Here is a 23,436-nt window from a genome sequence, read left to right on the forward strand (position 1 = left end):
TTCCTGTGCCAGAGTTGCTAAATTGTCTGTAACTTGTGTTTTTGTTTTTCTTTTGTTGTTGTTGTTGTTTGTTTTTTAATTGATTGAGATTTTACTTCTTTCTTGGTTTTCTCTTTGAATTTGAATATGTCAGTTTTCTTTTTTAATAAAAGTCTTGTTTCAATGTTTTTGTGAGTGATTTATTATTGGCTGTTTAATTGTTGCTAAATTAGGGGTGTATATTACATATTATGGACGGCTGATCTTGCAGTATCATTAGTCTTATTTTCTTAATCTTTAAATTGAATTAGTTTTTGCAGGAAGCTAAAGTCCACCTGCTTAAACTTAACCAATAACATGGCAACAACTCAGTGCATTTAGGAATGTAGATATGGTCGAGTCAACCTCCTGATGTTCTGACACATGGAAAAGAAAGTTGATTTAATAGCATAGCAATTTCCATTTCCATCTCTTTATGAGCAGTGTGCCAATCTTGATGGCTGATCCAAGAGGGTTAGTGCAGTATGCCAAGTGACTTCTTCAGGCTCAGCTGACTGCAGGTTTCCCCAACACAATGACTGAAACTAGCACCACTGACAAAAAATGGGCTGTAAGGTCAGTTTCTTGATCAGTAATATTCATGTTTTGACCATTGATGAACAACCACTGATCAGAGACCATTGATGCCAGTATGAACTAAAATCTCTGAGGAATGTTTCCTCCACCTTGTTGAATCTGTGCCATTAGCTTGGTGTATCTAATACTGGTCAGTGTACACACAACTCCAAACCCCACAAGGATTGTGTAGTTTGCTCTGTAGAAACATACAATACAAAGAAATGTTATTATTGTTTAATTCTGTAACGTTAATTTTAACACTTTTGATAGGTTTCATGTTACTTTAATTACATTGCCACTTACAAGTCCATAGCCCGTGTTCTTTGCAAAGAAATGTCTAATGTTTTTTATTCATTACAAATAGTTTCCAGCATTCCCATTAATAACTTATTAATCTAAAACTATTTTCTATAACAGCTGAAAGGCCACGGTAAATTCTCAACACCAGTGTAAACAGATCTCTAACAGTCAAATGTACTCTCTTACTCTGACTTACTCTAAATACATTTTCCCTTTGTGGTTGCTGTTTGCTTTCTTTACATCTTGAAGTCTGTTGACTCATACAGTAGCTGCTGCCTCCAAAATACCAATGCCCAGTCTGAGCTTACACACATACAGTACATACTGATAATACACTAAACCTATCATATATAATGAAATGAATAAAAATAAAAACAAGTATAAAAGTGCATCTACATATTGGATGTGAAACAAATGATTAAAACAAACTCAACCCCATTATTGGCTCAAGACTGAATAAACAGAGTGATGCATCCAACTCTGTTTGTACCTGCTTTTATCCACTTAAAGAGTCCAAAATGGCATTCAAAACACACACACACTTATAGATTCCCAAGGTAACACCTAGCAGTAGTTGGACGGTGTAGTCTATGGGATTTCAAGATGGGATTTCAGGGTCTCCCTTGATAAGAAGATTATGAACTGAAGAGACTTAAAGGTTAAACAAAGGTTAGATCGATAACACATCGCTTAAAGAAAGAGCAAACAGGTTGCTGCAATGAGCCTTGAAGTCATGTTGTTCTGTCGAGAGGTAAATCCAAGTCAAGTGTTCAAATAGTTCAGCTGAGAAACATCTTTGGTATGCAGGAGAAACGTGTAAAACAGGCTTCACTCCCGGCCTTCTCCCGTGAGCTGTAACAGGAAGCTGAAAAGGTAGATAATGTCCAGGTAGAGGCTGAGCGTGGCAAAGATGTATTCCTCTGGACTGATGGCGTAGCGCTTGTTTCCTAAGAGCATCTGAGTGTCGAACGCCAAGAACTGTGGCAGAGAAAGGCACAAATGGAGAAAACAAGCAGAGCAGGTGAGCACGAGGTAATCATTTGAAAACTTAGCTGGAAACTAAGATGGGGGGTAGGCCGTGTGATTCTCACCAGAGTAAAGAGGATGGCTCCTATTACAGCATAGGTGGCATGTAACCAAGGTACCTGTGAGATAAAATGCATTACAAAACACTTTTAAGAAGGCTAGCAGGGATGCTAATTTAAGCAAGACAGCACAGTGCAAGATTATCTGAGGCTAATCCTTCTTCCATTAATGCAGTACCTGACGCATTAACCCAACTACTTTTGTTTAACTCGTTAATTGCAGCTCATTTGGTTTCCTTCTGGAAGGATGTACGTGTTTAAACTCACGTATCCAAAAGGGACGACAACGGAGATGGCGATGGCACAGATGAGCATGACCATACACAAAGAAAACAGGACTCCCTGACAAGAGGTGACATCAATCTGCAAGAGAGGAAGAAGATGTGTCTTTTATTGTGTTTTGTTTTGTTCAAAGCAGTTTGAAGTTCTAGTTTGAAGCAGTTCGCACCTTGCTCTGGAAGCTGAAGATGGTGACAGAAAGACACACCAGAGCTGTGATTCCCAGGCACAGCACCACTGACTTGGTGTTGTAAAAGCTGGAGGAAGCACAAACATATACATTTTCTCTTTCAGCTTGAAAAGACACAGATGGTTCTCACATCCGCAGGTGTATTTACCTTGACAGAAATCCCATCATGAAGGCCATGCTCAGAGTCTGTAGGGAAAAGTTGATTAAAAAAATAGCTTATTAGGATAGAGGCTGAGTGACGGCAGGCTTTATTATTGTATAAGGTTTGTATTTTACACTGCATGTTACTCACAAAGAGAACTAAAAGAATTATATTCCAAGGAAATTGCCTCCTGTTTCGACAGAAAAGACAGTAGATTTGTTATTTATGCACACAGAGACACATTTTATAGAGTTTTTTGCAAAAGAGCATCTTTTCAGTTGTTTCTTGAATTTTTATTAATAAAAATAACTTTATTTATAAAGCGCTTTCAAACAAAGTGCTGTACAACTAAAGGGATAAATAAAATAAAAGTGATACATAGCAATACAGGTAAGAGACACAATACAAGTTAAAAACAATAAAAATTTAAAAACTAAAAGCCATAGAATTAAGACATGTAGGATAAGGGGAACAAATGTGTCTTCAACTTAGTTTTAAAAACCTCCACAGAGCATGCCTGCCGAATATCTTGAGGGAGGTTGTTCCACAGAAACGGGGCACGAAAAGAAAAAGCACGCTCTCCAATTGTCTTTTTTCTGGCTCTAGGAACCTTTAGAAGGCCAGAGTCCTGAGATCGTAGAGCACGAGATGGAACATAAAGATGTAAAAGGTCGGAGAAGTATGTAGGTGCCAATCCGTTTAAAGCCTTGTAGGTGAGCAGCAGGACCTTAAAATCTGCTCGACCCTGACAATGTAGCCAATGCAGAGATCTCAGAACAGGGGTAATGTGCTCAAATTTCCCAGTTCTTGTTAAAATGTGAGCAGCTGCATTTTGCACCATCTGTAAAACCTCTAAAACTTTTCTTTGGTAGGCCAGAAAAAAGAGCATTGCAATAATCAATAGGGGAAGACACTAATGCATGGACAAGAACCTCTGCAGTGTCGCTTGACAAAACTTGTCTGATTCTGGCGATGTTCCTCAAATAATAAAAGGCGGTCTCTTTTACATGAGATTCAAAGGAGAGCACCATGTCGAACCACACACCCAGGTTTTTTACCTTGTTCCTGCAATTTATGGCACTGTCATCAATTTTCAAGATGAAATTTTGGGACAAGTGCTGAAATGTGTGTGGCCCAATGACCACCAACTCTGTCTTATCCGTATTTAGGAGCAAGAAATTATCCAATAACCAGCCCTTAATTGCAGATAAACAAGTTTAGAGACTTCAGCACAATTTCCAATGGTTAAAGGAACATAAAGCTGCAGGTCATCAGCGTAACAATGAAATTTTGTGCTGTTTATTTCTACAAAGACGGTTTACCTCAGGTCTCCACAGCAGGACAGTGCAATGTAGGTGGCAAAAAACATGAGACTAAAAGAAAAAAAGATCAAAGACAATTTCAAAATGTACATGAAATTTATGTGAGTGTAATATGAGTTTTCATCTGTGTTGTTTTTGTTTTTGTTTTGTTTTTTTACTTACTAGGATGCCGAGTACAAGCCAGGATGAGTCTGAATAAAAAACCTCACTGGTTCACTGAAATCAAAGCAGCGACCAAAAAGAAAGTAAACTGGTGCTTCATAGAATAAAGTAGAAAAAGCTTTTTTAGAAAATGACAGTAAAGTTGAGCAGAATAAATACAGACGTACTTACCAAAATGTGAAGAGACCAACAACGCCCACGGTCACAAACAGCTGAACCATGAGAATGGCGTAGACCTGCAGGTGGACAAACGCTGTGTCAGAGTGATGTGGCATTTCCTTTTATTAATTTATGTTTTCATGGGGTTTTGTTTGGGGTTTATTTTTCTTCCAGTACCTTCCTGATGAAAGTCCGCCGGATGGTCTTATCATCCCAGGCGAACTGGGCCTCCATCTCAGCATAGCCTGAAAAAAAGAGGCAGGGTGGAGGCGTTTCAAAGCTGAACTTCATGACATCACATTGTAGCATTGCTCTGATTACCTACATCATTTTTAATAACTAAGTGAAAAGATTATTATTTGCATTTAAAATGAAGCTAAACAAAAAACTAACATTATTTTTCATTCACATTGTTTCACCTGTTACCAAGCAGCTTTGACTATTACAGGTCTAAACTAGAGAACAGCCAGTTCTCACATATCTGTAACCAGCAGGATACTTTACTCACCTGCTGTTGCCTCTTGATAGCTGGGAGGCTCATTGTCATTGCTCACCTGCTGGTACGCAATCATAATTAGTATATGAAGGAACAATAACTGCGTTTACAGCCACAGTACAGTGTTAGACACATGTGCCAGCTATTCTACACCCTTTTTGCTTTATATGCACATTTAAATAAAAAACTAAATAGTACAGGAGATACTTTTCATTGCAGATCTGACTATAAAAGCCCCATGTTTGATTAACAAAAAGGATTATATACATAAACTGTATGTATGTATGTTCATAGACATAAAACCTTTAAACTGTTTCTCTGATCATGTTGGATGTTGATCGAGTTTGTAAGCTTTTTTAGAGCATACCTCTAAAAAGAATTAATAATTCTAACAATCTTTCACTATAACACGTCTCATATGTAAACAAATCTGTCACTTTAATGAAGGCATTTTGTTACAGCTTTATTTTAAGTCAGGAAAGATGAAAACATACCTTTCCCTTTTTCATGTTTTTTCCCTTTTTTCGCCTTTATGGTTCTGATGAAGGAACACTCTTCTGAAATCCTTGGTGAAATGGGGTTTGTTTGTTTAATGATGTGAAGCTGTTAAATCCCAAATATGTACAGTTCCTAGGCTTCTTCTTTCGTTCTATGTCGCTTCTGTGGCTCCAAAAGCTGTTGTGAGTGGGGAAAAAAAGGTTGTTTGCGCAGTAGTTGTTGCTCTGATTTTGTCTGCAGTGTGCGGATTACACTGGAGCTTTATAGGCTGCCATGTAGTTAATCTCCCTCTAACCCTGATCCCACACCACCCCTGTCCCAGCCCTAAAGAGGTCGTTCTAGCAACGTCCAGGTAGGCCCAAAACACTCAGATCCCACCAGAGTGTGCCACTGCTGTTGCTTAACGGGGGTGGACAATTGTTCTGAACAGTATTCAGGGTCAATTACTCATAATAGTGCAAAGCAAGCAGAGGGATTTACATGTCTGAGCTACAGATGATATTACATTATTATTTTTAATCCATTTTGAGGTATAAAAAATACAAAGAGAACAGTGCGGCAATGTTGATATGACAGAAAAATGTCTTTTTAAAAAACACATATTTACAGATTTATTGGAAAATTCAGATATATTATACCCATCAAAAAACTACCAATCAATTGCATTAATGTGGGTCCATCAGTCTGGTGACATCTTTGACTGCGGGGGTGTAAAAGTACAGTAGGGTACAGTTGGAAGTAGCTTTTCTTTGTTTGCTTATTTTTAGCAAACAGGTTGGGTAAACAAATGACATCATGTTTTTATGTAAGACACTGCTTTAGTAACAGACACAAATCACTAATTAGCATGGAGTTAAGAACATTATGGAGAATACACTGAGATTTACCGGCAAGTGATCACCTCTAATCTGCTTTTACTCAGATGTATTGTACTGTTCCCCTCTTTAATAAGCACAGTTGTGTGGGTAATCATTTATACTTTATTAAAATGTTTATATCAATATTCAATATTTTCTCAAATGCACAACTGGAAGTTTGTTTCCAGCCACAAACTAAACATCGTCAGTCAGTAGGATGAGATTACTTTGTCTCCCATAAGGAGGAAATCATGCTGGATCTAGAAAATGTTGCAACAACAAGTCCCTAAATGTGTACACTTTAAATAAATACAGATCTCTATAAAAAAAAAAATAGATAAATATTTAAATTTAAAAAACTGTTACCTCAAAGCCTCTCTACAATACTAAAAAACTGCTCTTGTCTAATCTCTGGCTAGATTTTATAACGTGCTTCCAAGAACTGGTTTTCTCTCGTGCTCTGCTCTGGAGTAGGTGTCTGCTTTGTGTAGGTGTCATTCTGCCTGTAAACACAATAGCTCAGAAAGTTTTGAATGAATTCTGAGAACACTTTGTCGGGTGTAGAGGGGGTCATTTTGACAATCCATTAAAATCTGTCTTACACCAACGTTGCCAAGGTCAACTTAATGATTTATTAGTTGAAAATTGACAAAAAGCATCATAGCTTAGAAAGTATCATTCTTAGAAGTGTGTTGTCAACATATAGAAAGTGCTATTTAAAGATTTAAGACATAGGTGTCAAACTCTGGCCGCGAAGCCATACCAAATTACTATTAGAGCTGGCCTACTGGTATTATACAGCTAATATATATATTGTTTAGTATTAAGCTTTGCTTGTTCCATATTCAGTTTTTCAGCAAAACTTGTTTGAGTCCATAAGAAAAGATTCATTCTTATATCTGGAGGAAGATTTTTTTTTTCAATAAATATTAATGTTAGCCTTTGTTCCAGTTTTGAATTTTGGCCCACTGTGTATTTGAGTTTGACACCCCTGATTTAAGATATCATGTCACATTTGACCTCTGACCTCTCCTTAAAGATCAATAAGGAGCCAGACAAAATTAACCCTAGTAAATATAACATGCACTTTTTCAATGGTGATTTCATTTTTTAAAATTATCCAAACCAGCCTGACCCTGTGTGGAAAAAGTAATTTCTCCCTCAACTTAATACCTGCTTGTTATTAAGACATGTGGCAGTAAGAACTCTTTTTTGCAGAACTGTTTTATTTCAGCAACATTAAATCTTTTTCAAGCATGAACGAAGTGTTCAAGGTCTTACCAAAGCATTTCTATCAGGTTTGAGTCGGGACTTTGACCAGGCCACTTCTGTTCTGTTCGTCTTGACAGAGAACAGAAAGCAGAAAACATCTAAAGAAGAGCTTTAAATGTTCTCCAAGAAGCCCACGGGATTATTCCTGAAGACTACCTAATTTAGAAAGCTAGTCTAAGAGAATTCAGGCTGTGTGAATAAATTGTGAATAAAAATGGACCTAAAGTATTGACTTTCAAGCTCATTAGTACTTTGCTAACTCTGTTTTTGTCTTATATACTAAATGTCCATGCGTTTCTGCATTTGTTTCAATATATGACAGCATCACCTTCCCATTTTCTTAGCAAAAGTAGTTAGGGGTAAATGAAGACCTATGCAAAGCAGTGTGTCATGTCACATTAAGGTAAAACTTGTTTTTTCAGGACATGTGTTATTCAGTTTCAGATTACGCATCTGTTTTATTGGACTCCCTCCAGACTCTTGAGACTTGCGCCAAGGCCTACTCCAAACTGTTGGAGACGCAAGTTTAAACAAAGAAATTGAATTCATGTTTATGGTCATGTGATAAGGTGAGGGAATTCTGATTTTGGGAGACGAGTCAAACTGGACAGGTGATGGCAAACCCATGCAGGCTGGTGGGCTGCTCTGCTGCTGCGTGGACAAAGGCTGTCTGTTGTCTCCACCCTAGAGGAAAGCGGACCATCTTGTCTGGAGTCTGGAGGTTGATTGCCCCTCTGGGGGTGTAGGTGCCGGCACCAGGGAGTATAGTGTGTGTATGGAGAGCGTGAGTGTGTCTTCATGTTCGGAAAGTGTGAGCGTGAGAATGCATGTTTGTATCTGTGTCTATGTGTCAGGTCAGGTCTCCACCTCCGCCTCTCTCAGAACATCTCAGACCCCCACCCCCACCCACCCGCCAGTGCATTGGTGGTACTCAGTGTCTGGGGCTGAGTCCTCAGGTGTGTACTGGCTCACTCCGGCAGCTGCTCGGTGGAGCCTGGCCCTCCTGACTTTGTCGGTCACATGCTGGGAGGTTGCCACAGGTCTTGGGTCCCTGGGCCCGGAGCTCGGTCTGCTCTGGCGCAGCCAGTTGTGTGGTAAGCCTGCGGGCCAGTCACCACGGCCCCCTTGGGCTTCTACACTGTGGCTGCTGGGTGACCCCTCTCCAGGGGCTCTCCTCTCGTCTTCTCTGGTTGGGGTCCACAATTGTCACTATGGTGGTCCTCCTGGGGCTCTTGTGCTCTGGGGGGCCTCTGAATGTCTGCGGCCCTGGTTCCCCACACACACAATCAGACACTTAAATGAAGAAACCTTGAACACAAGCGCATTGACACTCACAGGTGTGCACAAAGGTGTACAAACAGGTACTCAGGCACACACTATCTTGGTCGGCTGCTGCCAATGAACACATCTTCTGTTAGTAGTACTGTGTGCTGTTCAGTAACATTTATTGTTTGCTGTTACTTAAACATATGTTGCTTGTTAACATGGTTTCCCTTCTGTGTTTTTGTTGTTTTGTTTCTGCTTCTTCCTTCAGCAGGTGTTGAAGCAGATGTTCTCTCTCTCCCTCCTCTTTACTATTTTTCTCTCCCTGTCCTTCTGTGAACTTTCTCCCCAACTTCTCTTTCTTTACTATTTTTCCTTTCAATCACTCAGTCTTGCCTGTTGTGATTGTAATAACTGTAAAAGTTCTGATAAAAAATGACTATGAAATAATGACATTCATTATAGCAAATGGTCCACTTGAGAAAGTAAATCTGTTTGGCTTTTTTTTTTTGGCCGTTAGACAATAATTCTGATTGATACATTAGCAGTCAGGAACAACAACAAAAATAAAACAAAGAAAAAAATGAAAAGAAAAGGAGTTGGATTCAGTCTAGTATTATGAGAGCAAGGCCGATTCTTCTAGGCAGTTTGTAAGTGAAAGGGAGTGCCATCAGTCCAAAGGTGGGCCTGTGAGATGGGTAGCTGGAGCATTTGAAAACATATAATAATAGAAAAGTTGGCGGTGCACTATATACTATATATATTAAGAGTGATGGAGCTTGTTTGACTGCAGCCAAGGATGATTGATGAATTTGTTTCATATTTTTTTGCATTGTAATGTCATAAATGTTCGGGAAAAAAATCATTATAATAAAACTGTTCTGATTTTGCTATTCCCTAAACCAGAGCACAATAACACAATGCTTAAAGAAAAGAGAGAGACAGAGAGATGGTCGTTTACAAAGACACAGAGGACAGTCTGTCGGCCGCTTGGGGGCAACAATCCCAGATTCACTCCATACTAATTCTAACGTCAAAGTTTCCTGTGACCACTAGATGGCGAAAGAAGCCAAGAGAAATATGTCCCATGTGGTGGCCAGACCTGCATCACTGACAAAGTAAATACCAGACTTTTACAAGCTTTCTGTTTTTTATTCCCCAGAGAAAAGTCAACCAGAAAGAGAGAGGGGTAAAACAGTATGTTCCGTTTGTTTCAAATCGTGATGTGAGAGGAGGTTATGTAGTCTAGTCTAGGCTCAACCTAAACCTCCAGACTTCTAATGTTGTTGGCCTTGCATGATTTGCTATTACTGAAACTGGGAACATTTAAAAGGAAATCTCGGCTGTGATTACTGCTTGCAGAGATGTTTGTAAATTGAAATTGACAGTAAGGAAGTAAAACGAAAATACGGTTTTTACGGTATGATTAGGAAGCACCGATTTTATCAGCAGACTAAAGTCATAATTTTGTGAAGTTGTAGGTGGAAGGGTTTCTGGGGGTCCTTTAATTCTGTTACATAATAACAAAGTGAAAAAAGAAAGGAAAACAACAGCCCACTTTCAATTTGATTAATCTGCCTGGTAAAAATGAAAGTATGATGGAGGAGCACTTTCAGCCTTCGGGAGAAGATTATGTGAGCAAAACCTTGCAGATGATTTACCAAAGGTAAAACTTTTTTCCCTTAACTGTTTCCCCCCCTAAACTGTTGTTTCTAGGGCAGTCATTTTGCTTTGCCTATGGGTAATCTGGTAGCTATGACTTATTGTGGCTATGCTGCTAGCTATGGCTGTGAACACGCTGGTTATTCTTATATAAAGCAGTTACATTAGCCTAATGAGAATCATCCTGAGCTATCCCCAGTGTCCAGTGTTATAGCAGACTGACCTCCAGAGGTCTGGAGATCAGCTAAGCCACTTCTTATCCTTCGTCTTCTTCTTTTGAGACTTTGTTGCCTTGGCTGTAACTGTAAAGACTCATCATGACCCATGTTCAATGTTCTGGCTGAAGGAGGGAAGTTCTTGTCCAAGATTTTAAAGTCTATTGACTCCATAATGCAGTGAAGTCATCCTGTACCCTTAGCAGAAAAACAGTCCCAAAGCATAATGTTTCCACCTTCATGCTTGACTGTGGGGATGGTGTTGAGCTTGATTTTGGTTTCATCTCACCACTATATTTTCTTAAGACGGATCCGTACTTCTTGAGGGGACCTGGCGGACGCTGCAGGATTTGAATGCATTAAAATGTAGTGTTACAAATGGTATTCTTGGTGACTGTAGTCCCAACTGCTTTCCGATTTTTAGCAAGGTCCTCGTTCCTCCTTTGGGCTGATGCACCACTTTTCTCTTGATCATCCTCACCCCATGAGGCAAGATCTTGAATGGAGCTTCAGACTGAGGGGGATTGAAGGGGGAATTTAAATTTCTTCCATGTCCAAATAACCACACCGACAGTTGTCACCTTCTCACCAAGCTTTTTGGTGATGATCTTGTAGCTCATTCAGTATTTTTGTACGATTATCATATGACAGATGTGTTACAACTTGTAACACATCTAGTGGGAGGCTAAAACGTGCTCCTGCCATTACCGTGCTGTCCAGTAGGCGGCAGGCGTAGACCAACATGATTTATGGGCATGACTGGAACAAAGCACCCCTAGGGACTATAGGCTCTCCCCGTTGCAGACTTCCAGTATTTCTTTCAGATGGATCAATGACAGTAAAAGTGCAGGTGCGTTCGTAGATAAATAGATGTCAGCTTCTGGTTCGTACTCATTTTTCATTTTTTGGCACCGAGGAAAATGTGTACTATTGCTAATTTTTTTCACGTAATACTGTTGGATCTGTGACTGCTATATTCTTATGAGCAGTCACAGCTTCTTTAGTATGTTTGTTTCGAAAATACACGAGTCAGTCAAAAGCCTGTCAGACCTAGAAATATAATTGAAGCTGTGCTATTGTGATGCATGATTCTGGGTGTGACGCACTTGTCTAAATCATTTCCTTTTAAAACAAGCAATGCCAGTGACTGAGCACATTATGGAGCCTTATTAAAGGCAGAGCTGCAGTTTATGCAACTTGCTCCTAAATGTTTATATCAATGATTTCTCCAGGGCTTTGCCTCGTGTCTGGTAACAAGACTTTACTCATGAAGAACGTTTTGATCCAACTGCCTTGTTAGTCCTACATTTGCATTCATCCTTCACCAGAATCCAGTTTATCTCTTTCAGTTTGCTTATCATCTCGTCTCTACAAAAGGTCGCTGTGTTCTCTCAGCGAAGAACAACACCTAGTATTCCCATAAGTCTTTGGAATTACATTCACTTGTTATCACACACACTCAAAAATCAAGTGGTGTTTCTTGTTATTATAAAAGCCCCCAGTGGCTCTCAGACCTGAAGCACGATTGGCTCATTGCATCTGTTGCTAGGCTACGGCTGTATGGTATGTCTCGGCATCGCATTAAGGAAGAAAATGAAAAGAGATGAGAACAAGGAGAAGATGCTATATAACATTATTTAATAATGGTAATCTATGGCGTAACCATAAAACATTTACAAAATATTCACAGGCCGATGCTGTCCGTCGACAATACATTTATTTCAACGCTATATATTCAAATAAAAAGTTTATACTCGGAGCACATCATTCAGACGCTGCGTCCTGTAGAGAAATCAATCATGTGTGACATCATACAATAATCTCCATACTAATTTCTTTTACATATCCAAGAATCTGCAAACAAACGCCGGTACAAACCGAGAATAACGGCCCTGTACAAAATTTACAACAGAACATCTTATCATATAAGCCATCAGACATGGTCTAAAATGACCAATAATTTCTCCCTGATCACCGCGTACAAATACATTGCACCTCAGTCTCATTTTCGTAAAAATGGTATACATCTCTCAATCACAAATGGGTGATTTTTTTTCTATAAAGATTCCTCACATGATAACATGATGTGAAAATAGCTTATGTCATTTCAACAGGGCAAACACAAACTGTGTTAAACATTTCTATTGCTATATATATATATATATATATATATATATATATATATATATATATATATATATATTTCAGAGGTTTCTCAATGTATGAAAAGTGCCTTTACATTTGTGGCAGGAATTTACAGTAAGAGATCATTATTGGTGAATGTCTGTCCTTTTTTTTTCCTTCTGGGCAAAAAAGTATGTGCTTCCTTTCTGTTAGCTTTGTGAGATAACAAAAAAAAGGTCTGGTGAGGATCAACGGGCTTGCCCTTCTTTTTTTGGTCTTTACATCAAAAACAAACTCCAAGAGGGAGAAGCGACGGTGGTTTGATTTTGTCTTGAAAAACTCAAGGAAGAACAGTTTTAACAGTTTTCTAGCAGTCCAATTGGAAGCAACTGGAGCACAGATCGGTTTATGTTCATCAGCTTCCACCACCTTCTGCTCTGCCTGCTTTCTTCGCTCATATTTCCCCGGCTCTCTTGGAACATCAGACCTGGGAGATCTCTCAAAATTGCCGTCCATCATGCAGCGGCCAGTGTAGGGAAAGTAGCCACCCGGGCCTGCATATGGAGTAAGGCGGTTCCCAAAGGCAGTTACCCCATTAAGCTGTCTGAACTCAAGGGTCTATGCGGAAAGCTAAAAGCTTGTCAGAGTGTTGGTTATTCAGGGTGCGCAGGTCCGGCAGACGAAGCAGCAACTTTGGGAAGAGCGTGCTGTCGTCTGGGCGGCGACTGGTGATGAGTGAACGCAGAGCTTTTATTAGATTCTCCTGCAATTGCTCTACTGCGCCAACCTCCACTATACCAGAGCGATCTAAAAAAAGAAAAAAGGAGCAAACAAAGTAGAATTAGACATAAGAAATGTGTTTGTGTGAGAAGTATGAGCTTGTATGCACATAGCTGCATGACTCTTACCAGCAGATACGAGCACGACAGCCATAAAAAGTGCCATCTCATCTGGTTCCAGACCCAAAGATCCTAGCTTCTCACTGAAATCAAACATGGAATCCAATAATGAGCCCATACCAAGGGCTCTCAAGGATGCCAGTGAGTATGTCTGTCCATTGAGGAAGGTCACCGTCCTCTCTTTGGGGTCAAACAGTGAGCAGAACCTCACCATAAGAACCTGTCAGCAAAACAAGAGCAGTTCAGCATAGAGGGAAAACGAAACGTAAAAAGAAAAGCCCCAAAGACACAAATCGTATTCAAAGAGGCATACCTGGAAAGTACCAGATTTGAGCAGCATGACCTGATCATGCTGGCTGAGAGTCTGGAAGCCTGGGATGCTCTTTGCAAACTCCACCACTTCTTTAACAGCAGGGGTGAAGCACTGGGAGAAAGACTCCCACACCTCCTGACTGGAGCGACTGGCCGGAGCCACAGGACATGAATTGAGTGGGCATGCCTGCAGAAGACAGAGAAAGAGAAGCATTATGGGCTTTTTATTGACTGGAATTTAAAAAGGCTTTCATAGAGTCAAAAGGAGAGGGAGACTCACCAGAACCTTGGCTCCTCCGTTCAGCTTCCAGGGACACTGGTTCTGGTTTGAGGACTCTCTGGCTGGGAAACTGTTCTGATTGGCTGCGTAGCCCTGAGACAACATGTTACCGCTGACAGGACACTGGTTCTGATTGGAGGAGAACGTATACTTGGCATTGTCGACGTTTGCGTTGGTGGTGCCTTCGCTGCCGGTAGGTGGGACGGGGAAGTTTGGGGGGGCGTGGTAGTTAGCTGTCAGGTTCGCCTGCTCCACCTGAACTGCGTGCTGCGTCTGGGCAGTCGCGTTCAACAGGGCAGGCTCCTGCACCGCGCTGTTCTGGAAAGCGCTGTTCTGGAAAGAGGAAGCGCCAAGGTTGCCGTTGCCAGCAGCCACCTTGAGTGGTTTCTCATTACCGTGGTAAGACTGCATTATGGAGCCGGCTCCTTCACTCGTCTGGTTCTGTGGACTGCACGGAGCGTCAGGACGAGGTGACACCTCCATTTCCATGGAAGCCGATTCATTGAGACTGTTCATGTAGCTCTGCATCTCATCCAAAAGCCTCTGCTTCTCCCGCTTGGGAATACGCCCAAAACGCACAGCTGAGGACAAAAGCAGACAGAAATTAGTATCTCTGTTAGCATCTTACAGCACTGACACTTGTATGCGTAAAATGTTCACATTCAAACAAATATCCTACATGTGACTCTCAAACTCGAATCTAGATGTATTACTAATCCCAAGATCTCTCATCTGTCTCTGACTATTCTTTCTCCATCACAGCTGTTACACCACACTACAGACCCAGAAGCCTCCATCTTTTCAACCTCCTCTTCAGCCTTTATATTCCTCCCTTCCCCCCACCTCGATGCCCTACCTCCACTGACAGTCCTATTTATAGTACACTGTATGCTACACCACCTCCTCCTCCCCCATGAGTCTTTCTCTTTCTGCCTTTCAGTGAAGCGCAGGCTCTCTCTTTTTTTCCTCTAGAAGTAGGTCACTGGGTCAATACCACCAAACGTGGTGTCATTAGCAGAGTGACACAGTGGGTGATGAGTGGAAAGGTCAGAGGTACGGAAAGGCAGGTGAGAGAGCCGAAAAGACAAAGGGTCGAAGGCGGGTGATCAAAAATCAATTTCATGCTGGCGAGACGCAGACATCAGCCGAAAACCAGAAAGTGGGTGGAACTACTTTTCCCATGAACACAAAATATCAATGGCTCAAATCTGATGAATTAGCAGTTGATTTCTCGCTTCTGGCTTTTTTCGGGGGGGGGGGGGGGGGGGGGGGGGGGGGGGGGGGGGGTCCAGCTAAAAATGTTTGCACCAGAAAGAAAAAAAAAACGTGATTTATTATCACCTAGTTTAGCCATCTTCCCCTGGAGATTTAACTCCTGAAGGTGAGAATAACACACACAAGCTGATTACCTGCAATCATATGTTTAATATTCAAATTTAAGCAGTGTATGTTTTTGTGATTAACTGGACAGAATAACATTAAATCTCAAATGATTTGAAATGCCCGTGTCGGGAAAGAGCGTACGTGACTGCGAACGGGAAGGGTAATCAACAACTTTGTGCCCCAGTTTCCTAAAATAAACTAGTATTTTTCACAGTTTCTACATGACTGATGACTACTGGGACTCTCCAGCTCCTCTTGCCATTAATCAGAGAGCAGCGCAAGGAGAAAGGGAGGCAGAGGAGGACAAAGACAAGAGGAGGAAATAGTGGAAAGGAGACAAGTAGAAAATTCAACTTTTTGGATGAGGAGTAAGGCAAGTGGCTTTGACAGTGGGATTATGCCTTTGTTGTAAGCTGTGACAGAAATGAATTTGGACTTTGTTTTCGCATCTTGTACAAAGCGGATTAAAATGATTCACTGTTTAAGCCAGTGTAAAATACTGGTGGGAATAAATCCATCAGAATTTACTTGTCTAAATATCTTCATGCAATGACATGATCTCTCACCATCTCTGGACATGCCCACGGAGAGACACTTCTTGAAGCGACAGTGCTGGCACCGGTTACGGTTCATGCGCATGATGAGACAGTTTTCATTCTTCACACACATCTTGTAGTGGATATTCTGCTGAATGCTGCGCCTGAAGAAACCCTGCGGAAGGAGGGTAGGAAGAATAGAGGCTGTGAAGGGTGTCTTTTGTGTCATTGTGTTTTTTTGTACACAATGAAAAGGAAAGACGTGACATAATATAACCTTTCTTTGGTCTCACCTTGCAGCCCTCGCAGGCATGCACGCCATAATGGAACCCAGATGCGATGTCCCCACACACCTTACACAGAAGCACCATACCTCCGGTTTCTGTGAAAGAGGAAGTCACAACGGTTGTCAGGTGAAGAAACACAATGAAAAACTGCTGATGGCCAAGGAAAGAGGAGAACAGGGAGGAGGGTGGCGAGCAGGTACTTACTGGTGAACGTGCCAGTGAAGCCACAAGGCCTTTTGGCAACGGTGGGATGGTTGTAGGTCGGTGATGACACCGTCGTAATTTGCGCAGCTGGAGCACTGTTAACTTCGGGAAACTGAAAGACCATTTTCGGGGAAGGTGTTCCTCCCCCTGGCTCCCCTCTTTGCTTCAGGGTTCCGATCTCCTGAAAGGAGACACCCTCCGGGGATGAAGGCTGTGAGTGGGAGGAGGGCGACTGGGTCTGGTATCCACTTGACGGGCTGCCAGGACTCGGACTGGCACTTCCAGACGAGCCAGCGTACAAGATAACACCACCTGAAAGAGCACGGGGTCCAAAACTCAGTGCACAGGCACAAACTAGTAGAGAGTTGAAGTGTTGAGCAATCATCTGCTTTCATCTGAGCTTACTTGGCAGACTTTTGCAAACACAGACACAAAACCCTGACCTTGTTGGGACAACAGAAATTTGATCCGATGAACAATTTAGAAAAGAGAAGAAAGAAGAAAGAAAGAAAGAAAGAAAGAAAGAAAGAAAGAAAGAAAGAAAGAAAGAAAGAAAGAAAGAAAGAAAGAAAGAAAAGTGACAGCTTGAGGAACAACAACTCTGACCTGGATATTTTTGTGCCGTCTTTTCAGTTTTTAATCTGATAAGAATTAGATAAGGGAAAAAATGCCCAAGTCATGCTAAATCATACCTTCAAGTAACCTGCTTGACAATGCTTTTACTGATGAGTAATGGAAAACTAGGAGAGGTAGTAACTGAAATAGACACAGCATGCAATCTAGTTAAAGATCTTCATCTCTCAACTGTCATAAACTGTCATAAACTATGAATAAAATAGCCTATGATATATCACATCACACACACCAAACCTTCTGGAATAGGGAACACCATTTAATACATCATATCATATTATGACAGTAAGTCACTGTATTTTCACAATGAGAGCCACAGAGAGTTCACAAACAAGCCTTTGTTTAGGGATATCAGATTAAGTTGGAAATGCCCTATTACCTCTAAACACAACACCCAAACCCCTCCGTCACCACCACCACCCCCGCCCTTTCCTTTGCAGACAGTGTTCCTCCCCGCAAGATGAAAGACTGCCCCTCACGTGCAGGCTGAGCCAGCCAGCTCCCTGCATGCTTGCTTTCAGAACTGAGTCCTTTCTACGCTCCCTCCGCCTTTCCCCCCTCCCTTTTTCTCTTATCCTCCTCCCTTCCTCCCTCCCCTTTCCGGCTCCGGGCCTGCAGACCCATCTATCCGCCAGCCACCTGACCAGGAGCTCACATGGACTCTTGACACAGTTCCCGCCTGGCTCACAAGGCTCTTTGCGCAGTCCCGTGTAGACAACAACAGCAGCAGTGCCATAACAAGCGCTAGGGCAGATCACGTTTGGAGTGGAGAAGGCTTTTAATGCTGTGGCTAGAGATACGGAGGAGAGCAAGCGGGGAACGGAACAAGTTAATGAATTCCACTGAGTCACTAGAAACTGCACAGAGGGCAACAGTCACGTTGTTGCCGGTCACACTTTAACACAATTTCAAAGGCTGACATTGTGCTTTTTGTGTGCGTGTGTTCAGATGAATCAGGCTAGAGGGAGGAAAAACCCACCAAGCAATCTTCCCTACCTTTAAAGCTACCATAATTGTTTTAATTTATGGTAATATAAGTGAGTGATTATCTCTTCAAATAATTTAAAGAATTTCTGGATTTACGCTTACTTTGGTACACCCCCCCCCCCCCCCCCCCCCCCCCGTATTTAGCTCACAGTTTGAACCACTTGTTCATTTTTTATCAGATCACTGTGTCAAGTATCCGAGAAGACCTGCCAACTGTAACATTTCCTGCACGCACAATTCTTCACCCAGAAACTGCATCAGATATTCTCACATTGTGATTGCGATCATACCTTGTGGGTCAGTATCAAGCTACTTGTAATGTATCGGGTCTGTGAATATACCACCCAACAGGTTAATGTAGTCAAAGTCAAAAATGCCTGCTCTGTGTGTGGCAGCGTTATCCAAAGCGGTGTAAATATAATTAGAACGCCTGCTCTGTAATTCTGTGCACATTTCCTCTCAAGGACCTGGAATCATTTGAGAAAAGTGTGCCCTGTCTCTTTTGTTTTCTCTTCTTGAGAAAACACGTGCTGGATTGCTGTTTAGCTCTAAGTGCCTCCTTAATTCCACCACTTACACGTGTCAACACTGACTGCTCCAACAGGGTATGCGTGTATGTGTGTGTGGACGTGTGTGGGGTGGCAGCTCTGGGCAGGCGGTTACTTCCCTGCACACACAAATGTTGCTTGTTAAGTTTTTCTGCATGATGTGTGAGAGAGGTAGTTTTCTGGGCATGTGGCTCACCTGCGGAGGGCAGGGTGACACACTGCAGACACACTGGCTCTTCCACACCCACTTTCTACGCTCAGAAGTCACAACCCCGCCCGGCTCGTCGAGTAGAAAAACATTCCATATTCTGAATGCTTGTAACGATTTCCTGGAATATGGCTTGACTGGGCTACGGAATGAGCTCCGGGAATGTCACCCCCGCTGTGCTCAGGCACAGGTTACAACATGTGACTTGCGGATACACATAGAGCCACAAGAACTACGGAATAAACAATACAACCGCCTCCTCTTTTTTTTTTTCTTTCTTTTTTTTTTTTTGCCAGTCCTCTCTGACTTCCCATCTCGTGTGTTCCCTCCCCCTGGGCATGCACGGACGCCCGTAGGAAATGTGGAAATCATGCTCCATCTGCAACTTGACTGTCCTCTGTCATGTGAACGTTTACCTCTGTGCATGGGCAGTAAGCCTCCCTCCACGTGCAACTACTGGCTTCGTGTCATATGCTCATTTATGAAACGTTTGTCATGGAGGATAGTTCTTAGAAGGAACAGCGGGCAGGTTTTTTTTCACATTAGAAACACTTGAGAAGATTTTTTTTAACATAATGGAAGAGGCTGACCCAATTTGAACTTTGTTTAAGAAGTTCTCAAGTTCAAAGGATTACATGTAGATCCTCGGGGCTGAGCAATGCAAATGTAGCCTAGAAAAAAGCATTTATTCTCAGAGGCTTTTAATGTGAAATGTGAAATCTTTGTGGGGTTGTTTTTTTTTTTTTTAAATCCAACACAATGAATCTGGTTTCATTTTCCTGCTAGTGCCCAACATATGCATTCATCTGCTTAAACATGTTGCATTTTTTTGTAAGTTGGTCAATAATCACGCTTTGAGATCAAGGAGAGCAAAACTCCATGAAGACTACAGGGTTCATGAGAGCTGGTCATGAACAGCTGCAGTGTTTCTCTGCATTCATTCTCATCACAGAGTCATACCTTTAACCATTCCTATTGCAGATTCTTACTTCTATTGATTAGCTTAGTCATTCAACTACTGCACCCACAATCTTTCTGGTACTTTTTCAGTTGAAAGGAGTGAGGTTGAACACGTCACGGCACCCTGAAGCGGGTTGATACCATGACATTATATCCCAATTACACGATGAACACTTATTAAAGTACTCATCTTCCATTTGACTGCTGTGAAACTGAATATGGGCAGCATGGTGGTGCCATGGTTGCCTCACAGCAAGAAGGCCCTGGGTCTGAATCCACCGGCCAGCTGTGGCCTTTCTGTTTGGAGTTTGCATTTTCACCTCTTGCCTGCTTGGGTTCTCACATGTGCTGCAGCTCCCTCCCACCATGCAAAGACATGTACGTGAGGTTAACTGGAGAGTCTAGGTTTACTGATTTTGTGAGCATGAATGGTTATCTGTCTGTGTTAGAATTGCTATAGACTGGCAACCTGTGCAGGCTGTACCCCACCTCTCACCTCCCTCTGTGTGACAGGTGGGATAGGCTCCAACCCAACCATGACCCTGAATTGGATAAGCGGAAGAAAATGGATGGATGGACTGAAAATCATCCAGAAAGGTTGACTAGGTACTATTGATAGAGACAGCTTTAAAATAAATATCCATATAATATTGAAACAATGTGAAAGGAAGTCAGAACAGGTTTTGTCGTGTCATCTGATTTAACTGTAACCCTTAGAAATAAATAACCTTTCACATGCTTTGGCCTTTCTATTGCAGAAAGGGTTTATGTGCTGTTATTACCAACAACATCCCATCAAAGCACCAATCTAAACAACTTTACTTATTCTGAATGAAAAGAAAAACAATCAACAGTCCATGTTGAAGTGACCTTTTTATCATTTCATTGACAACATTGTAAAGGTTAGCCTTAGTCCATGTGACAACTGCTCAGTGCCCCTATGATAATGACTTCAGTCTGGTATTTATCGTCTTATTTTGTTACATTACACCGCCCAAATAGAAATACCAGAGTGTAATTGAAACGGCTTGGCCTTGTCACCCAAAAAACTAGTTGATGCTGGCAAATGTAGGTTAATATGTTCTTTCACATCCCACGTCCTGTGATAGGCTACCCCCCAAAAAAGGACGCTCCTTTTAATTACTAATGAACATTTCAAATCAGCTATAGTAACTAATATGAGACAGAAGGCTGGTTAAACCCCTCTGACCCACTGACCAATCTACCAACGAATAAAGAGGAATCCCCGTGTGAGCTGAGCGCGCGCACAGTGCGCGCGACAGAGAGGAACAACCGTGAGAGGAGCAGTGTACTTGGAATCATGCGCGGCACGTGGATACTGAGGCTGTGTACACGTGCTGTCAGCTCGAGGCGGGGTGGCTGCGTATTAAAAATCAGGTGCATGATTCGCAACATCACGAACGGGGTTTTTTTGTGTGTTGTTTTTTACCCAGGGTGCACGGCCATGGCCACAGTCGACCAAGGACCTATACCCGTGATGTTTAGATTTAAATTATATTGTGAGATCTGGGTGCAGCGTGAAGTTACTGTAATGGTTTAAAGCGTTATATCAATAGAGCGTCACTGCTTTATTGCTTTTTATCTATCTGTTCGCCTATAACAATGGCGCTCTCAGCCAGTGAGCCACGGACTAAATAGGAGGCAGTTTAACTCTTATCGATTTCATGAGTCAGATATGATCTGTTCATTCATCATCAGCTCTCGCTACATTTAGATCGAGATTCAGGGGCTGGCAGAACTACATGTTTACTCCAAGTGCGGCTCTTGGAGGCTGTGTGGAAGGAGAATTTGGCACAGATTTCATGTTTGTGGAGCAGTGGGCGTGACTCCTCCCTGACATCGCCTCCTCACTTGTGTTTTGGGGGAAAGTGCCACGATTGTGACCAGCAAACTTCTAATGAATTACATGTTTGTTAGTTGACAACCTTCCATTGGATGAAAACATCCAGAAGTGGTTTTGGGAGCAAGAACTTTAAGATCCAAAAAAACGCGGACGCAACGCGGGTGGGTCAGCACTTTATTGTTCCTTATCTGTCTGCAGATAAGCCTCTAATGGTGGGGCGACCAAACGTGGGCAAGGCTGTGGGATGACAACGTGCCCGGTCAAGGGGCGTTCAGGGTCCCGCTTCACGTGAGTTTGTTTACATGCAGAGAATCGGAAGTCCGCCGCAAAGGCTGGAGGAGAGGACTTCCCTCTCCGAGCTCAGCTCACTCACTCAAAATCCTCAGACTTGCGCAGCCCAGAAGCACATGGCAACACGCCAGAGATTGCACAGCTGAATTACAGTCATAGGCGAGAGTACAGTGCACAGAAACTCCAACTGCCTATAGCTTAAATAGTTTTCTGGATATCATACATTCATATAGAAGGAGCATAAGATGCAATTAAACTGGATACAAATCCCAAAGCATCAGACATGTCCAATAACTGCAGTGATCTGACATGACTCAAACAGACAATTAAAAAAAAATAAAAATTATAATAATTAAATGGCAGTAAAACTTAAATATTACTTAAATATTAGCAATATTTGATCTAATGCAGCTCACTGGCATCTGTGCTCACCTGCACCATTACCCTCAAAGTAAACCTGACAGCGCTGCTTGCCAGCAGCTTTCAGCACCGACCACACAATTTAAAGCTTACTTACCACCAGGACTGTTTTCCATGTTTCCCAGTCGATCGGTGTTGTTCGTTTGTTCCGTATTACAGTAGGCGTTTACTGCTGAACTGACTGCCACTTCTTGTCACCGAGGAGTTTTGTTGATACAGGTGAAAGAGTCATGAACTGCCAGGGCATGTAGAGTGTATCCCAAAGCTCAGACCAAAAGCAGCGTGCACAGGGCATTGGGGTTCCTGAGAAAACCCGGCCAGCCCCAAAAAAGAAGAAATAATAATAAAAGTAATAAAAAAAACTATTTAAAAGCAATTCAGATCAGGTCTCTTATTGATCCCGATGTTCTCCCGAGGTGAACAGACGCACGGGGAAGCTCGACTCTCTGTCTGTACACTGTGATGTCAGACGGATCTCTGTGTAAAAGGGTGTTCTCTGAATTACAGTGGTCCCAACGCGTTCAGCTACTTGCCATGTACAGTCACCGTGAAAACATGATCACAGTGGAAGTAGTTTAAACACTCCCACACTCATCAATAAGCAACACGCGTCCGAAAATAACCAGCACGTTTTCAGGTGCTTGAGAAATGTGACCATTTTTTTTTCTTCCCTCCCTGCTCTCCTTTTGTGTGTCCCTCCTGTTTGTTGGTGTGCATCAGGGATGTCTCTCTCTCTCTCTCTTCTCTTCCTCCCTCTCTGTGTCACGCTCTCTGACAACATTTCACCCCCACTCCTCCCTCCACACCCCCCACTCTTCTTTACTCTTTCTCACTTTCTCATTGGCCGAGAGCCCCGCGTGGAGACGGCACATCGGGCTCGTTCGACACTGGAATGCTGGTTAAAGCTCTGCAGCATGTGCGCGTTGCATGTGAGCTCGCGCTGCCCTACTGACACACATTTTATGCTAATGAGCTGCCTGGGCTCGGCGATAAGAGGGTGA

General features: G+C 42.2%; 2 protein-coding genes across 3 annotated transcripts; both read right to left on the reverse strand.

Moving 5' to 3' along the window:
* Positions 1–1,561: 1,561 nt before the first annotated feature.
* faim2b (Fas apoptotic inhibitory molecule 2b) lies at positions 1,562–5,482 on the reverse strand. 2 transcript variants are annotated; one of them, XM_085159779.1, is made up of 12 exons: positions 5,227–5,482; positions 4,745–4,790; positions 4,414–4,481; positions 4,249–4,313; positions 4,078–4,131; positions 3,916–3,966; positions 2,744–2,783; positions 2,600–2,637; positions 2,431–2,518; positions 2,250–2,345; positions 1,989–2,042; positions 1,562–1,875 (listed from the first exon to the last, which is right to left on the reverse strand). In XM_085159779.1, exons 1-12 carry the CDS (start codon positions 5,239–5,241, stop codon positions 1,726–1,728), a joined length of 765 nt encoding a protein of 254 aa, XP_085015905.1. In that variant the 5' UTR covers positions 5,242–5,482; the 3' UTR covers positions 1,562–1,725. The 2 variants fall into 2 exon arrangements, with proteins under 2 accessions (XP_085015905.1, XP_085015904.1); XM_085159778.1 differs by having other exon boundaries at positions 4,745–4,793.
* A 6,715-nt stretch (positions 5,483–12,197) lies between these two features.
* LOC146518663 (nuclear receptor subfamily 1 group D member 1-like) lies at positions 12,198–23,355 on the reverse strand. Its single transcript, XM_085160935.1, has 8 exons — positions 22,533–23,355; positions 16,525–16,836; positions 16,327–16,415; positions 16,064–16,208; positions 14,115–14,695; positions 13,836–14,021; positions 13,532–13,742; positions 12,198–13,430 (listed from the first exon to the last, which is right to left on the reverse strand). Exons 1-8 carry the CDS (start codon positions 22,549–22,551, stop codon positions 13,234–13,236), a joined length of 1,740 nt encoding a protein of 579 aa, XP_085017061.1. The 5' UTR covers positions 22,552–23,355; the 3' UTR covers positions 12,198–13,233.
* Between the last annotated feature and the right edge of the window lie 81 nt (positions 23,356–23,436).

The sequence above is a fragment of the Neolamprologus multifasciatus genome, chromosome 5 (assembly GCF_963576455.1).
Source record: "Neolamprologus multifasciatus chromosome 5, fNeoMul1.2, whole genome shotgun sequence".
Taxonomy (NCBI): Eukaryota; Metazoa; Chordata; class Actinopteri; order Cichliformes; family Cichlidae; genus Neolamprologus; species Neolamprologus multifasciatus.

Excerpts from the sequence above, each read along its gene's own strand:
- faim2b (XM_085159778.1), bottom strand. Across the intron at positions 2,784-3,915 it reads TCCTGCTGTGGAGACCTGAG|GAGGCAATTTCCTTGGAATA; the intron begins GTAAACCGTCTT and ends CTGTCGAAACAG. Across the intron at positions 2,346-2,430 it reads TCTTCAGCTTCCAGAGCAAG|ATTGATGTCACCTCTTGTCA; the intron begins GTGCGAACTGCT and ends CCTCTCTTGCAG.
- LOC146518663 (XM_085160935.1), bottom strand. Across the intron at positions 16,416-16,524 it reads CTTCACTGGCACGTTCACCA|AAACCGGAGGTATGGTGCTT; the intron begins GTAAGTACCTGC and ends CCTCTTTCACAG. Across the intron at positions 13,431-13,531 it reads TGTCGTGCTCGTATCTGCTG|ATCGCTCTGGTATAGTGGAG; the intron begins GTAAGAGTCATG and ends TTCTTTTTTTAG.